Genomic DNA, 16756 nt, shown 5'->3' on the forward strand with positions numbered 1-16756 from the left:
TTTATCTACATTGACACGAAATCTTAGAGGAAAAAATCAAAATCAATAAAATCAATCAGAAAGTTAAAAAAATGTGGAGTTATCACTTACATATATCATGTTATGACTGAATAAATACTTTACGAGACATACAAAACCAATGTGCAGAACATTTTTCTTTTATTGAATTCCTCAAATATAAAAATCAATGCAAGCAGAATACGAAGTTTTGGTCTAGTATGAAAAACCAACAATAACTTAATTTTATTTTCAAAAATCTCTTGAATTAATTGATGCAGTTTCTCTCCAGTTCATGTAATCTTGAAAAGCTGTTTGAACTTCTCGAGGATAGAAAATTCTATTTATCTCCTAGAATTGAGTCATACTATTTTACTACCATAATCTAGAGATAATATGTGTTCCACATATGAGGACCTCGCATTAAAAATTTTTGTCACCTATACATTGTACGAAAATACATGTAAAAAAAGTCCAATTTATGCAAGAGCTAATATTTTTTCGAACAAATAAATTTTCTCACCCCTTTCCTGTGTTCAGATATACAGGCACATATAGCAACGTAAAATACTGGTAACCAAACTACAACAAAATACATCACCAAACAAAATAGATCATACCAATCAAGATCATTTTGAGAGTATTCGTAACAACATCCAGCTAACACAGCCTGAAATTCAAAATAATCCAAATCTCATTTTTTTTTGTACCTCCAATTTAAAAACACCCTGAATTTTCAATAATTCGCTTTCAATAGATTTTTACAGAATTTACAGATTTTTACAGAATTTCAAGCAAGTTCAAAAGAACTTGCTTCAAATTCTGAACAAATAAATCATAGATAGATATTTAGTTTTAGATATTTCGGCCCCCTCAAATTATAGGGAGACAAAAGGTTCAGTTTCACATATGTATTTTGAAAAAAAAATTCTAAAAACCTTTTTTTGAACTATCCAACTTACTAGATTACGTTTCGGTAGGTTTAAGTTGAAGAGCTTACCACACTGATGAAGGGCGTGGTATACCAAATTATCTTGTACCACCAGTTGGGTTTACAGCCAATCATAAACTCCACATCTTCACAGAAATTATGCAACCTGTAGATAAAAAGTACAGCCGATAGCTCAAGTGCTACCAACGTCAAAACGGAGAAAACCAGGAATATATTCATCGCACTCCAATACAGCAGATTGATTCCATGCTGTGAATGATTTTAGTGAAGCAATTAAATTATTAAAATTCGATAAGGAGAGACCTACATAGCTGATCATACCGATGGATATGAAGAACTGACACATGCATAAGGCGAATGTTATCTTCGAATTGTGCTTGGGATTCATGTCCCATTTTGCATACGTGAACTGCAGCAACAGTTCAGAGTATTTAACCTGAAATTTCAGCAATATCATTATCAGTTATTTCCAGATAATCCCTTGATTTATGTTTTACTAGTTATGACTTAACCCACATATCAGTCTCACCCACAGAGATCAACCCACATATCAATCTGACCCACAGAGATTGACCCATATATCAATCTGACCCACAGAGATCTATATAACCCACACCAATATTTGTAATACATAAAATATCTACACAAACAAATACCATATTAATACTCATTAATGAAGAACTTACTGAAATAATGAATCCAACAGCGAAGAAGATTCCGTAGAAAAGGAAAATATTCAAGTTTTTGTAGCCTTTTGCCATTCTTATAAACAGTTTCGCTAGAAGAGTGTGGACATAATACTCTGGAATAAAATATTTCCAGATCAAAATACAAGCTGATAATGGGGTTCTTGAAAGACACCGTTTCAAAGGCATCACCTTGTCCTTCTAATTTGACGTCAGAATAACCCAGTTCTTCGGTGTAAACTCCTACAGCACCAAAAACTATGAATGTCATGAAGGAGGTGGCCAACATGGTGCATACAGCGACAGTAATGGCATCTATGTTGATAGGCGTTCTGAAGGTCGTGTATGAGCCAATATTTATCAAAGGACCCATACCCAAACCAAGCGATACAAGCACTTGTTCAAACGCATGAACATACACCTAAAATAGATTGATCGTAATTAGTATGTTTTGAAACACATCTTAGCAAGTATTTATCACTTCATAAGATGTAAAACTGGACCAAGGCGGAGATAAAAGGCGTATTATTCCATCACCTCCACCTGCAACAGTCGTTGTCGCTATCAGTGTGATGGTGAGAACGATTAAAGTAGATATATAAAGCGTCATTGTGAACTACAACAAATTTTGATGAGTAAAAATGTCAAGAAGAGAATTAAATATTTTAGATACGTGTTTCTTCACAGTATATTCATTTGCGGTGTACACCCAGATCATCAACCAAGCAACGAAAGTGATACACAAATTTCTTGCATTGAATAAACAGTTCAGATCATCACTGACCATTACAACCTCATTTCTGAAAATAATAGAGAAATAAAAGTCTAAGGGCATTTGGCGACAAACTGATGGTTCTTTGGTGATATTCTCAATAACGTTTCTGAAAACATGTATTCAAGAGATGGTCAATTTGCGATTTGTAGAGAAAAACTAGTTTTTTCCGATGCAATTGCCAAAGCATTATAGCATATAGAAAACTTCGAAATCAATATTTCCATTCCTGTGATATCGTTCACTTAGAAAAGAAAAATTACTGGTCCTAAAATAGAACCCTGGGGCACCCCTTCTAAGCTGTAAATTTATGGGGTGTATGTATTTGCCCATTGTGAATTTGTTATAGGGTAGCTAACATGGTAAACTAGCCCTACCTACTCACAAGAAATGTAGATTCTCGTGGGTATTGGTCCGATTCTCGTAAAAACACATCTCACCATAATGTTCTCTAGAAGAAAGTGGTGCTTTGGTGCGAACAAAAGAGAAAAAATATATGAAATTGTATATGTTAATCATATCGAACACATGAATAACAGTGTTGCAGAAGAAAACCATTGAAGTGCTCAAACCTGAAATAAACAAGAAAACTTGTTATTTTTAGAGGAAGAATTATTTTTTTCACATCCCCCTGTAGCTATAAGATAGGTAGATAATAATTTTTATAGGAAATGATGTCTTCACTGATATATCTGATTTAATTAAGGAAGTGATTCTTCATTGATTAACTATGTGAAAATTTATAGTAAATGGTGAAATTTTCGGAATTTACATTTTTCTTATAAGAAAGGTGTAGGAGCTAAAAACGAAAAGATTCATTGGTTATTATTTTCTTCTATGCTAAATATTTTCTGATATTTAAAAATTAATGATAAATATACCGCATAGGTTTGAAGTGTTATTCTTTCCTAATCCCGATTCAAAACTTTTTAAATCTATTCCCCAAGGTGATGAGAAAATTGAAAGGACCTCAACTTATGTTTGAAGTTATACCTTCAAATCTTTTCCAAACTTACCTTCAGCTACAGGAATAATATGGAAAACTTTCATTAATCCTTTGTTAGTGTATTGCCCAATTGCAATTTCAAAAAACAGCAAAGGGATACCGAAGATTATGCTTAAGAAAATATAAACGTAAAAAAAAGCACCTGAAATATAAATTTCAATTGAATTCAACGACTTGGATATCACTTGAATCTCACCTTCTCCATACCGCATCACTTGAGTGGGAAATCTCCATAAATTTCCCAAGTTCAGACAATAAAGCAATGTCGCAAAAACAAATTCTGCTCTACTACTCCAAAAATCCCCAAAATCCTATAGTGGAACAAAGAGAATAAAAAAAATATCGTACATAGCGCATCCACCATATTGAGAAATTCTTCGAAAATTCAAATAGCAACAAATTGAAAAGCATCTTCCTACCTCCAATTGAATGATATCTCCCATTATGGATCCTGTAGTAGGAGACTAAAAAAATTCAATGAGACGAAACATATCGCTACTATTATATACCTACTGCCCGAGAATTGAGAATGGTATGATGGGAACGATTTTCGCCAGTAGAAGGAGCATTTCCTTGGGCGTCTTTTGTTCTCCCAAATAATGGCATTTTTTCAATGTCATAATTCTCAAAGCTCCATTTTTAAGAGTAATTAATTATATGTCAGTGTCATCTTCTCATAAAATATTATCTACATCAGGAAAAGTTGGGATTTCTCATTTTTTGGATTGTAATTTCCCACCCTGCTAGGGTCTGGTTGAAAATAATAATACAGAGGCCAACGCCAAGAAGAGATTGTCAGATTCGCGCTAGTTGTCACGCTCACATCTGCTCTGTTCTTATTCGAATCAGTTTATTTTCAACGGAATTTTTTAACGGTCAGATTGGATCCTTTAGTATTTTCAGATATTAAAGGTTTTAAATCACGATTGACCCAATTAGATATCACTGCTTGTGTTCCAAATAATATAATATGGGATCATCTGAGAGTAAAATTAAATCTAACGATCAAAAAAGAACACAAAGTAACCCTTCAACGCCGATTAAAGGTACAAATTCAAACCCTGTAATAATTTCTCACCTAGACCCTCGATCTCCAACTGATGACATATTTCGAACTCCTATAGAGGTAAGGCATTAAATATTGATTGTTTCTGTATGAACAAAAATCAGAAGATTTAATCATCTCATTGACTGCATGCTTCCTATTGTTTATATCTAGATTTTTAGTTTTGAAGTTGATTATCTTCCAGATTCCAGCAGAGAACAATGAAACCCTTTCAAACTTAAGGCATACCTTAGACCCCCGTTCACCAACTGATCAGTTTGAAAGAACTCCCATCATTATCCAAGAGAATCAGCCACATCCAAAGAAACTACATAATAAAATATTAGACAATGCCAGACGTAACTTAATTTCATCATCAACAATTTCTCCAAGAACTAATAAAGATTGTGATTCAACTGCATCAGCATTATCTCCACCTAAACTCATTAGTAGTATACCAACTTTCAAAAAGTGTAATGAAAAAAGAAAATCATTTGTGGGATTATTAGAGACCAATATTGATTTCACAGAAACTAATTTGGATGACTTTGTCAAGAATAAATCATTAGATAAGAGTTTAACCATAACCATCAATGAACTACCCATGTGTGATATTGTCGAACATAAAGATTGTGATCCAAGATCTCCAAGTAAAGATTTTCTACGCACCCCAATAAGGGTTGCTGAGAAGGTTGGTGAAATTGTTCTCAATAATACTGTGACTGAATGTGAAACAAAAGAAGTTTCTGAAATAGTAGACTGTGATTCTACTGATTGCCTTCTGAAACTAGTTGATGAAAATAACGAAGAGAATAATGAAAAATATGAAGTGACACAGAATATCCCAGAAGAAGAAATACCGGTTCTTAGTCTTCCGAATAATGAAGCCAAGTTAAGTAATGAAAATGAAGTATCACAGAACGATGTTGAAGTTTTCAATGAAAACAATGAAGCTTCTTTACCTGAATATGTGAGCAATAAGATACCTGAAATAGAAAATCAAGGTTTTGTTGATGAAATAAATACAGAACAGAAAATGGCAGAAATTGTAGAAGATCTAATTGGAAATATATCTGTTCTTACAACTGAAGATTCAAAAATCGATAATCTTGACTCCAAAGAACCTATCATTGATTTAACTGCGGATGTTCAAGAATTTGATAAAAAATTGACAAAAATAATTCATGAGAACAACGAAAATTTCTCATTCAAAAAGATCATATCAAAAGATTATCTTAATGAGAAATCCAGGAAACGTACTCCTATGAAGGACAGAAATCAAATTTCCGATTCAAGGAATAAACTGAAAGTCAGTGACAAACCTAGAAAACTCAGTTATGAAAGTTGTAGAATTCCTGTGTTCAAGGGTAAAAATGGGCTCAAATCCAAAATCCAATGTGAGAACACTCCTCCTACAGATATGCCTATCAGAAGGAAGAAAAAATCTCAACCAAGGTGGGACTCTGATAAGACATTGGTAATATAACTGATTTAGGAATACTCATTGTTTTAGTTTGTTTTTGTTGATCTATTTATGTTTTTGAACCAAGTTGAATTCTTTTTCTACATGTGTTTGAAGACAAGAAGCATTTCCTTAATTTGATTGAATATAGATATTGTTACCTGATAATTGATGAGGATTTTTCCATTTGTTCATATGACTAAATATTTTTGTACATAAGTATTTATTAAACAGTGTATTCTTTCAGTCATAACACTTCAGTGAGTCTTGTAAATTGTAGATTCATCTGAAGTTTGTAATATGAAAGTATGTTTTGAATTCAATAAATAAAAGAGTTAAAAATATATGCCTTCAGTCATTTTTTCATTTTAATATTTTTACCGAAAATTACAAAATTGAATCAGTCAAATTTCAAATAGGATTTATAAGCATTTTATATAAATGCCATAAATTCCAAAGTCTTACACTAAATCACTGTTGCAAAAATACAACACAAAAAAGGATTTTGTGCAAAAAATGTATACATTTATTTTATTGAATTTTATTTTGACAACATTGACTAGGTGGTACAGTCCAGTTATAATGGTAAAAATTCCTTTTCAACCGTGGAGTAGAGCACAATACTTTATATGATTTAATAGTTGCAATCATTTCTTTCATTGTTTCTGGTTTAACACTATGGGATATAAGGAAAAAGTTCTGACATCCTCTAGATGTCCATTCTGTGTCGAATCTGATATCATGAATGCGAAGTATATTATTTATTGGGGCTAACCACAATCCCACGCTTGCATCTTCTGAATTGAACATTCTAGAAAAGAAACTTCATCAAGATATCTTCAATGTAAAGAATATAGAAAGATACACACTGAAAGAGCATCCAAATTTATGAGCATTTGAGAATATATTATATATCCAGTTGCTGAATTCAAATTATTTTATTTTTAATCTCACCTCAAGTAATCAGCATTTTTAGCTATATAAGTTACTAGACTTTTGGAAAGAATATAGCCTCCTCCCAAGGCGTACGGAATATATTTATCACAAGCAATCCAATTTTGATCTTTCCATTTTCCTTTTTTGTGCATGGTAGCTCTTCCATCAAAATATCCCCAATAGAGAGAAAGATTATTTCTGGTTTCTTCAGAATTAACCTGCAGGTTAATTCGAAGGTATGGTGAATTATTTTCCTTAGACATCTGTTGCACACTTGATAATTGTGATTTCAAATACAAAAGTTCTATGTGTTTCAATTCATGGATAAGATTGTCTAAACGGACAAAACTATCTTCATCACATTTCAAAACATATTTGAAACTTAAACCAGAATCAAATTGTTCATTCAACCATTCAAAGCTTTTGACAACTTTTAATGTTAAATTTGAGTAGGTGTCCACCAAAGGTACAAGAAGTATATCATTATATTCATATTGTTCTTTCTCTAGTTCAATTATTTTGTCTTTTTCAAGGTTCAAGTATCCAATTGTAAAGTAGTGCTTTACTTTGAAATTTTTACTATTTCGTTTATTTTCCTGATCCAAGACCAGAGTTAACCATGTTTCACGAATAATATTTCTTGTTCCAAAATTATTTGGTGAAGATAAGATCAGAATGATGAGCTCCGGATTTTTCAACTTAGAATTTTTCATGATATTGAAATCTTTGTCTGAATCATTCATCCTACATGATCTCTCTATTGGCATATTACTAAAAGCAAACATACAGCCAAGAAGAAACCCAAAAATTATACTGATTGGAATTTTATAACGATTCAAATAAATGAATTTTTTAGATGAAATTCCCATTTTCTAAACGTTACGTTAAATTTGAAAAATACTTTGTACTTAGAAGCTTCATTTTGTTTCATTGGTATTTATTGGCATCTTGAAAATCAATCAGGTAGTGTAAAGTTTGTTTGTAAACATTATGCATAGATGAATTTTACTTCAAATGAATGGTATTTGATCCTTGTACCAGGTTAATTTCCTCAATGCACTTATATTTTTCATCTAAACAATTCAAGGTGTAGAATAAAAATTGGACAATTAAAATGATCGTAGAATTTTTGTAAGTAATTTCACCTAGTCACTCCAGCCAGAAATGGAATGATATTTATGGACGTCACTTTTGATAACCTTAATTCAACCTCAAAATTTGATAGTTTGATTTAGACAACCGTTGATACATATTATTTATCTATGCGTTGATATGTGCCTGAATTGTTGATCAATGATAAAAACCTATCAGTGGATGCAAAAGATCATTAAATAGGATAGGCTGCTTTGAATGTTATATCGAATCTAAGAAACTATTACTCTTTGGGTAAGTTGTTATATTATCAGCTGCTGAACTCTTGGTGCAATCAAAGTTGCCTGCCAGAAGAGATTAACCTAAAATTCAAACCATATTCTGCTTAATAAAACCAATAAACTATAGTACGAAAATTCAACTCATTCGAACACATCAATTTAATTCAAGTAAATTAACATAATATTGCACAACCTCAAGTCCTTCCACATATCATTCATTTCATCATTTTATGCTATATCTCCCAAAATACTGACCACAGCTACCTCAAACATTTTTTGTAGAATGAAACATTTTGAAGTTTTAAATTCGTATCTTGCCTCGAAGGAATTAGCACCCTCGTAAAAATTATTAAATTTTTTTCAGTAAATTTCAGTTGACAACTTATAAATTCTGAAATAATGGACCAATCTCCCAACTACGAGTATTTTCGTAATCTATGTTAAGTAATCAATTAATAGAATTCTATTTAAACTACATATAGGCCTTTTTAATTTTTCGTGAAAAAATTTTTTTTCAAGGTCAGGGTATGGAAAATTTTAAATTCGTCTAATAGAGTGTCGTTCATTTTAACATCGCTCACCGATCCTCCGGCGACCTCACAGTTTATGAGTATTTGAACCCGAAATTTTGAAAGAATCAGTGAAATTTTTATCCCTACAAAAATAGTTATATCTCCTGAAATATTGGTCACAGTCACTTCAAATGAAAACGTTTTTTATAGATCGAGCTCTCAGCTCTGATCTAAAACATATTGAGGTTTCAAGTCCGTATCTTGCCGCAAGTAGAGGTGGCGGTATCGAGAAATTAAAGTTTTTCTCTAAAATTCAGTTGTCAACCTTATAATTTCTGGAATAATGGACAATTGCACAACTGTGAGCATTTTCGTAACATTCGTTATCGAATCAATCGATAGAATTCTATTTAATCATCATAGAGGGCTTTTTAATTTTTTGCGAAAAAAATTTTTTGAAGGGCACAGTGAGGCCTTTTTAATTTTTCGTGAAAAAAAAATTTCAAGGTCAAATTTTCCGATATAAAAATATTCGGGCAAGTTCGAAATTCGGCTAAAGCTTTATTTTCTTTCACCTCTAGAAAATGAAATATTCTCTCCACTATCTTCATCCAACCTACTTTTCTCACAATTGTTATCACCCAACAGTATCATAATATTCAAGAAAAATGCTTATTACTCATAAGGAAAAGCTTGTGTACACGAATTTCATCCTATAATAATAATGATATCTGTGCAGTGAGACCCGCCTATGTCAACTCTTGGCGGAAATTGAGCAACATATATTTTGGTACCAGTTTCTCTACACAAGTCCAGTCAATTGAAGATAAACATCAATTTTTTCTGCTTCTTTATTTCACTGCACCATGACCTTCCAAAAAGTAACTCATGTTATATTTGACATGGATGGTTTACTGATTGAATCAGAATCAGTGTACAACAAGATTATTTGCGAAATAGCGGCTGATTATGGAAAAGTTTATGATTTAAAGACAAAATTGAAAATTTTGGGAACACCAGAGCCTGATACTGCTCGAATAGCGATTGAAGAAATGAATTTACCATTAACTTGCGAGGAATTTCTGAAGATATATCGAAAAAGAGTAGATGAAGAACTCACCAATCCTGTCCTCATGCCTGGTGCCAAAAAATTGGTTGAGCATTTGCACAAACACAAGATTCCTATAGCTGTTGCTACATCATCTGCTGAAGATTCCATGAAAATAAAAACGCAAAATCATAAAGAACTCTTTTCATTATTTCATCATATTATTTGTGGAAGTACAGATCCAGAAGTGAAGCATGGAAAGCCTGCACCAGACATATTTTTGGTATGTGCTTCTAAGTTTCCTGATAAACCTGATCCGTCTCTGTGCCTTGTATTAGAAGATGCTCCCAATGGCGTAAAAGGAGCCAGAGCAGCTGGTATGCAGGCTGTCCTTGTTCCGAACGAAGATGTTTCAGAGGAATTGAGAAAACCAGCCAATTTGGTACTGAAATCATTGTTGGACTTCAAACCAGAATTGTTTGGGTTACCCCCATTCAACGACTCCGATTGATACTAGTACAATTCAACGGTAATTGTGTTCATTCAATGAAAACATGATTACTTATCTGTCTTAGTGAAAATTATTACCTCAATGTTTTAATTTATTGTTCCTAAGAATCAACAACCTATTTTCCTAACGAAGATCTTTTAAAACTCAATTAAGAAACTTGAAAAAGATTGAATACAAATATTCAATCTGTTTATTTGATAATGTATTAGGAATTGATAGCTATGATATTTGTGGATCTTTTATACAGGGTGGCCATTTGAAAACGTAACAGACGAGATTACAGACGAAATAAAGTTTTTCGATAGAAATGCTCGGACAGGTCGATTTCTGTTTCGAGGGGGACAACTTAAGATGTAGGTTACGGACGCATAGCGCTTCAACCCTTGCTGCTACAACCCCCACCCCCAATTTTTGAATAGGGAAGATGGGGTGAGTGATACCTCAATTTAAAGGTATTTTTATACTGATTTCAGCACAGTAATTGTTTTTTCATTTTATGCATTAGTTCTCGAAATATTCATGCGTTAGTTAGTTAGGAAGGAAGCCACAGTCATGGTTGTTTTGAAGCTCAAAATGTCGATTTTTCACAAAACACTACAAGTGCCATGAAAACACCACTTCATTTTCAAATACTTAGTTAAGAATATTTCGAGAACTAATGCATAAAATGAAAAAACAGTTACTGTGCTGAAATCAGTATAAAAATACCTTTCAAATGAGGTATCACTCACCCCATCTTCCCTATTCAAAATTTGGGGGTGAGGGTTGTAGTAGCAAGGGTTGAAGCGCTATGCGTCCGTAACCTACATCTTAAGTTGTCCCCCTCGAAACAGAAATCGACCTGTCCGAGCATTTCTATCGAAAAACTTTATTTCGTCTGTTTCGTTTTCAAATGGCCACCCTGCATAGTATATAATTCATTGTTGTATATTGACTAAAATTTCAGACTTTGCTTTTTAAATTGATATGAATATTCTTGATAAAGTTTTGCTTGATTTAGTAGTTTTATCAATTTGATTAGTCATAAGGACGTACTTATTTCTAATGCAAACCTGATTGTAATGAAAAACTATTTATGTTTAATATTCTTGATATTAAGTTGTCTAAAATTCTGTTACTATTAGATAAATGTGGGTTAATTTTTGTGTTGTGAATTTCAATAGAGCTCTCATCTTCATAATTATATATTTATTTATAAATATAATTTATTACATCTTGTGTCCCAAAATATCTTAAATTCAATATATGTTTCAAAGACAACTCCCTCCTTTTATCAATGTTATGAAGTAAAATGCAATACAATTTCAGTATTACATTTTTGAAGTCTCAAATTCCCAGTGATTAAAATATAAAAATCAATAATTTTGGGTCAAAATAAAACGATATTAATTCAGAAATATAACAACTATCCGAAATGTATGATTAACTAATGAAAATGACTAAGTCTAACAATTTAACATAAATACCAATAGGATATTAACTTTCAAATAACAAAATATTCATATAAAGATTTTGTCCATAATCATAATTTTATAAAGAAAAATAAAGTAGCCCTAAAGGTGTTTCGATAAGAATTTCATAATCCCATATCACTAATGAGCAGTTGACTTCAATTAACATCATATATTATATATACTTTTTGTTGTTGATCGATAGGCTGGTTAAAATTCATGCTACTTCAGACTTAAAGAAATTTGATTCCTCAAATACTTGACTTGCTTTTACTATTAAAATAAACTGAAGATTGAATATAACGAGGGAGAAATCAAAGTCTCGTAGAAATTATACTTTTATTTTAATATATAGATATTTCAAAACTCCAATAATGTACAAAAAATATCTGTAATATGTGTAATTAAATAATTGTCTGTAAATTTGTTCCTTTAAAATTTAGTGGGAGGGGTGTAATTGACAATAATGAAGTATGAATGCTAGTAACTAGTAATAAATGTCTAGGAACCGTCCTAGCAACAGTAACATGGCGCTTGCCTATCACAATCTCCAACAACTAGCTTTCCAAATAACATATTTTAAATTATGTATAAAATATTAACAGTTAGTATATCCTGGTAATGCGTAGCTTGAACATTCACAAAAGGAAGACAACACTAACATATTCAAATTATATATGAGCGCTTATCTTTTCTCTCTAACACGCTCAAATAATTATCGGTCTGAACATTAGGGCGAGGCACTGTTAAACTTTGGTATTTATAGCAGATTTACATTGACTTTCGAATTACAAAAAATAGACAATTCTGTTTTTCAAATAATAGGGATATCAAACACATCTACAAATATCACCACTACCTGATGCTGTCGATTTTCAGAACAGTAAATTACTTACTGAATGAATAATTAAAGCTTGAAAAATGCAACCTGCGAATCATTTGGTCCCACACCTTTTTTTCATCTTTCCAAAGCTCATATAGCAACATTATAGTAACATCTTTTTTCAATTTACTTGAAAAATAAATAATTCTTCCATATTCATAATTTTGTACACATTTGGGAATATACTGCATAATTATCAATAACATGATGCATGATTTCTTTTCAAAAATATTTTTATTATGTAATTTTCATTTTTACCGTTTCAACAAGAGGTCATTTTGAGAAAATATCGGATTTATTTCATGGCACACCTGGTAGTAGTTGAGCTTTCATTAGGTTCATCACAAAGAATCCCTATTATTTTTTTATTTATCATTTTTCTATTTACAGCTAGGTTACTTATTTCAACATATTTATATACCTGTGCATCGCCGTAACATTGTGACCAAATATCAAATTCTAAATCAAATTTAAACAACTCCAATAATAAAATATAACATATATATATATAAATATAAACAATGAGTCCTTATCGTATATACAATTGCACAATGCTGCGCACTACCACTTCAAATAAACAAGCAACGTAGTAATGCACTTTGATACAGCTATCCTGTCTAAATTTACAGCCTGGTGGTACAGAACCGATGAGGTACCTAGTAGTGTATATTTCTATCCTTATTTACAACTGGCAGTCACTCGGATAATAATTTTTGAAGTAGTGATGACTTATGATCACCTTGGCGTACCTCTTCCAAAGAATTCTGTAACATAAATTGGCATAATTTTAGTAGGAGAAATGATTGTGAGTGAGGTTATTAATATGACACATAAGGGCAACATGCATAGCTATATTAGTATGGCAAGCAGGAAAAGCGTAAGTGGACAGGTGTGTGGCTTACCCTGGTTGCCTGCTGTGGAGACAGTGAGCCCATGTCTGAACCCATAGCGCCCCATAGCTTCGGGCTATCGCTCGCACCTGTACGCAACAAGGACATCATTGTATGCTATCCCTACAGGTTCACCACCGCTGCGATTCAACCGTTTCAACCCAGTAACTGTTTTTTTTTAATTTAAAATTTATATAACACTGAAAATTCAGTTTCTGACTGTTTTGAATGTTACTGGAGGTTTGTTAAACTCGCAAAAGTGGTAATTCCTGTCCCTAAATGTTTAGTGGACAAAACACACAGGGGAAGTATGATTGCAAGCATAAATAATACCCAGTATGAGTCTCGGTTACAATAAATGTAACAAAGTGTGCAGGATTTCCCATCTCGGATACCAAATGCTACACAATATAAGGTAACATTTTTGCTTGCCTTAACCTAGGTTAAATACAGATTAGGGAAACGCCCTGTATTGTACGAACACATCGAGTGCTGGGTGACACAAAAGATACAATCTTGGAGAAGTGACCTAGAAAATTTGCCCAAAAACAAATTCAAATTGGTCCAAGGACTATCGGTAGAATACATAGAATATCAAAATATGTTTAATAATATAAAAATATTCCAACACATGCAAATTACTCGACAAAAAATAAATGATGGGATAAAGTGGAATGAAATTCAACTTTTGACCTAAAGTTTTAAGATATAAATGGATATTTCTTGAGACAATTTCATTACCTCCAATTTAAATTAGTAACCTGAGATAATTCAATAAATTTCTACTTCTCAAGGCATTAAAGAGCATCCCTATCCTCAATTTTAGAAGTCACCGTTTGGGTTCTAATTCGAGTCTGAGATACACATCTTCATAAGTATATGTCAGATAATTTAATACATATCAATCCAAAACGTAACTTTTGTGTCACCTTGCTAAATATATGAACGCTCACAATAACTGCTTGCAGTAAAAATAACTATAAAAATAGTCTTTCAGATTGAAAAATTTGAACCGCTTGCTGTTACCAGCAAATGTAATTTTGTATATCCTGCTAGGCCCTTATCATCACAAATAAATTTAATGAATGATTCTGATAAAACTTCAATATCGATAATAAATGCCATTGTAATGAACTGAATGAATTTTGGAACCATTATGTAGTGTTAAATGAAACTCCCAAAATGATAAATATATTTCTTTTTTTTTATGGACCAATAATGGGATGTAAAAATAAACTGTATATTTTTAATAGAGAAATTTAGAAAATAGAAATTTATTTGACAACCCCCTCTCCCAATATATTGAGCAAATATGAATATTGAATGATAGAAATTTTTTATTTTATGTTCTTGTTATATAATATTTTCTCTAGAGTTTTTTCAGTATGTCTTCTCATATTTGTTCAATCAATGGTAATCAGTTTCTTTCGAAAGACCAAAACTACTTGGAAGTAAGGGTATATATGGACTTTTTTTACATACCAGCTTCATAACTCAGTCCAAGAACTTCCAGATCAGCAACCTGTTGTTGTTGAGTGAGTATCTGCTGTTGAGGCGATGGCCGATTCTGTGGTTGCGCCTGTCCTTGGGTTCTGGCTCCTACAACTGCACGCAATTCCTGCCTTACAAATTCGGAAGTAGGTCCACTCCCCGACACACCTATCAGGGGTTAACAAATTAAGCTCACAACATCGCCCGCAAACATGCCATGATAGATGAACAGTAGAATATTGCTCAATAATTGCCTTTGGCAAAAAATGAAAAAAATCGAGGTAGGTACCAACTTGATGCTGCAATTATTGAGCCTTATCCAACCATATTCCTTCCAGTTACTGTGCATGTAAGTTTTCCAGATTATTTGAATAAATTGAAGGCTGAATTGGTTCAGATGAAATGAAAATATGTGGTACCTTATATCCCAACGATGACTCCTTGGGAACATACAACTAATAACCTTCAAATCCAACCAAATGCATCTACCAACATGCACACATAACTAAAGATGTAATGAAACACTAATATTATCTAAGAACATAAATATGGATCATGAATATTTTAGACACATAGAAGCAAAACAGCATAACAGCAATGACAGCATAACGAACAAAAAAAAAAAAACAATGCGAACAAAAAATGTGGAAAGCTCAAAACACAACATATAAAGCACACACATAAAAACAGCATGGAGAGCTTACATATAGATGTCGGTATGAAAATGGCGATACATATTTTTCGTTGGTAGGTATGGGATAGGAAATGCAGGCGTAGTGGATGATGTCAAGGATTCCCCCGTAGGATTTTTAGCACAGCCTATGGGCGAGCACATGTAATGTTTTATGAGTGTTAGACACAGGGCGTATGTGCCAATGAGTGCTTGTAATGATCCAAATCCCCAGAACGTACAATTTGAATGAAAGGCAACTAGCATCAGTTTACTATTATTTAGACTAGAGGATTCCATTGAAGTATGCTTCAAAACAAAAATTTTGACTTCACTTAGATGGACATTTATTCAGCAGATAGTGAACAGTCAATGCCTAAATTTGCATGTCTTCTTCCCCAATCAAGGGGTGAAATTTGAGATAGCATGGAGCATGAAACAGAATGATCGAGAAATGGTAAAACTCACTTTCAGACCCTTTATTAGACTGTACTTTTTTCTTGTCTCTTTTTATGCTTATTTCTTGGCTGAATCTCTTACAGAGATTTGCCATTATGGAACTGCTTTTAAAGATTGCTTCAGAGTTAATTACAGGGCTGCAAACCTTGGAAGTTATTTAATGAAATTTCAAAACGTGTTACTTATAACTTATATTCACATTCCTTCGTAGGTTGACTCATAACACGTAGAAAAGTTAAAAATTGTTTTGTTTGAAATGTTGGCATGCCTGAGTCAGATGTCAAAAACTGTTAACTACTTTTAGAATCCGTTAACTACTTTTAGAATCCGTTAACTACTTTAAGAATCCGTTAACTACTTTTAGAATCCGTTAACTACTTTTAGAATCCGTTAACTACTTTTAGAATCCGTTAACTACTTTTAGAATCCGTTAACTACTTTTAGAATCCGTTAACTACTTTTAGAATCCGTTAACTACTTTTAGAATCCGTTAACTACTTTTAGAATCTCCGTTAACTACTTTTAGAAATAGACATGCATGCGCACGTAATGTAATAAGGTACATAAGTCAAATTTTGAGGCTGGTACTTCGATGGAATACTTTGAGGGGTG

At 32.5% G+C, this 16756-nt stretch overlaps 5 protein-coding genes across 16 annotated transcripts in view; 2 read left to right on the forward strand and 3 right to left on the reverse strand.

Moving 5' to 3' along the window:
- Positions 1 to 148: 148 nt before the first annotated feature.
- Positions 149 to 4062, reverse strand: LOC123678748 (sodium- and chloride-dependent glycine transporter 2-like). 2 transcript variants are annotated; one of them, XM_045615932.1, is made up of 13 exons: positions 3927 to 4062; positions 3833 to 3877; positions 3610 to 3724; positions 3424 to 3555; positions 2793 to 2979; positions 2309 to 2435; positions 2117 to 2251; positions 1828 to 2056; positions 1636 to 1751; positions 1257 to 1385; positions 998 to 1198; positions 521 to 667; positions 149 to 348 (listed from the first exon to the last, which is right to left on the reverse strand). In XM_045615932.1, the coding sequence occupies exons 1-13, from the start codon at positions 4017 to 4019 to the stop codon at positions 250 to 252; spliced, it is 1755 nt and encodes a 584-aa protein (XP_045471888.1). In that variant the 5' UTR covers positions 4020 to 4062; the 3' UTR covers positions 149 to 249. The 2 variants fall into 2 exon arrangements, with proteins under 2 accessions (XP_045471888.1, XP_045471890.1); XM_045615934.1 differs by having other exon boundaries at positions 3923 to 3999.
- Positions 4063 to 4239: 177 nt separating this feature from the next.
- On the forward strand, positions 4240 to 6263 carry LOC123678749. Its single transcript, XM_045615935.1, has 2 exons — positions 4240 to 4539; positions 4664 to 6263. Exons 1-2 carry the CDS (start codon positions 4384 to 4386, stop codon positions 5942 to 5944), a joined length of 1437 nt encoding a protein of 478 aa, XP_045471891.1. The 5' UTR covers positions 4240 to 4383; the 3' UTR covers positions 5945 to 6263.
- A 174-nt stretch (positions 6264 to 6437) lies between these two features.
- Positions 6438 to 8076, reverse strand: LOC123678751 (beta-1,3-galactosyltransferase 6). The gene is made up of 2 exons (XM_045615938.1): positions 6875 to 8076; positions 6438 to 6731 (listed from the first exon to the last, which is right to left on the reverse strand). The coding sequence occupies exons 1-2, from the start codon at positions 7723 to 7725 to the stop codon at positions 6452 to 6454; spliced, it is 1131 nt and encodes a 376-aa protein (XP_045471894.1). The 5' UTR covers positions 7726 to 8076; the 3' UTR covers positions 6438 to 6451.
- Positions 8077 to 8092: 16 nt separating this feature from the next.
- LOC123678752 (pseudouridine-5'-phosphatase-like) lies at positions 8093 to 10543 on the forward strand. Its single transcript, XM_045615939.1, has 2 exons — positions 8093 to 8242; positions 9481 to 10543. Exon 2 carries the CDS (start codon positions 9608 to 9610, stop codon positions 10298 to 10300), a length of 693 nt encoding a protein of 230 aa, XP_045471895.1. The 5' UTR covers positions 8093 to 8242; positions 9481 to 9607; the 3' UTR covers positions 10301 to 10543.
- A 1533-nt stretch (positions 10544 to 12076) lies between these two features.
- The window catches only part of LOC123678747 (nuclear receptor coactivator 3), a 268127-nt gene continuing 263447 nt past the window's right edge, over positions 12077 to 16756 (reverse strand). For 7 of the 11 annotated variants that reach the window (XM_045615927.1, XM_045615925.1, XM_045615931.1 and 4 more), the window contains 3 exons: positions 15007 to 15183; positions 13537 to 13613; positions 12077 to 13398 (listed from right to left, as the gene is read on the reverse strand). In XM_045615927.1, coding sequence (XP_045471883.1) covers positions 13330 to 13398; positions 13537 to 13613; positions 15007 to 15183 — 323 coding nt within the window. In that variant the 3' untranslated portion in view covers positions 12077 to 13329. The remainder of the gene's footprint in view (positions 13399 to 13536; positions 13614 to 15006; positions 15184 to 16756) is intronic. The other 4 variants (XM_045615921.1, XM_045615923.1, XM_045615928.1 and 1 more) reach the window with 4 other exon arrangements.

The sequence above is a fragment of the Harmonia axyridis genome, chromosome 4 (assembly GCF_914767665.1).
Source record: "Harmonia axyridis chromosome 4, icHarAxyr1.1, whole genome shotgun sequence".
In the NCBI taxonomy this organism is placed as follows: Eukaryota; Metazoa; Arthropoda; class Insecta; order Coleoptera; family Coccinellidae; genus Harmonia; species Harmonia axyridis.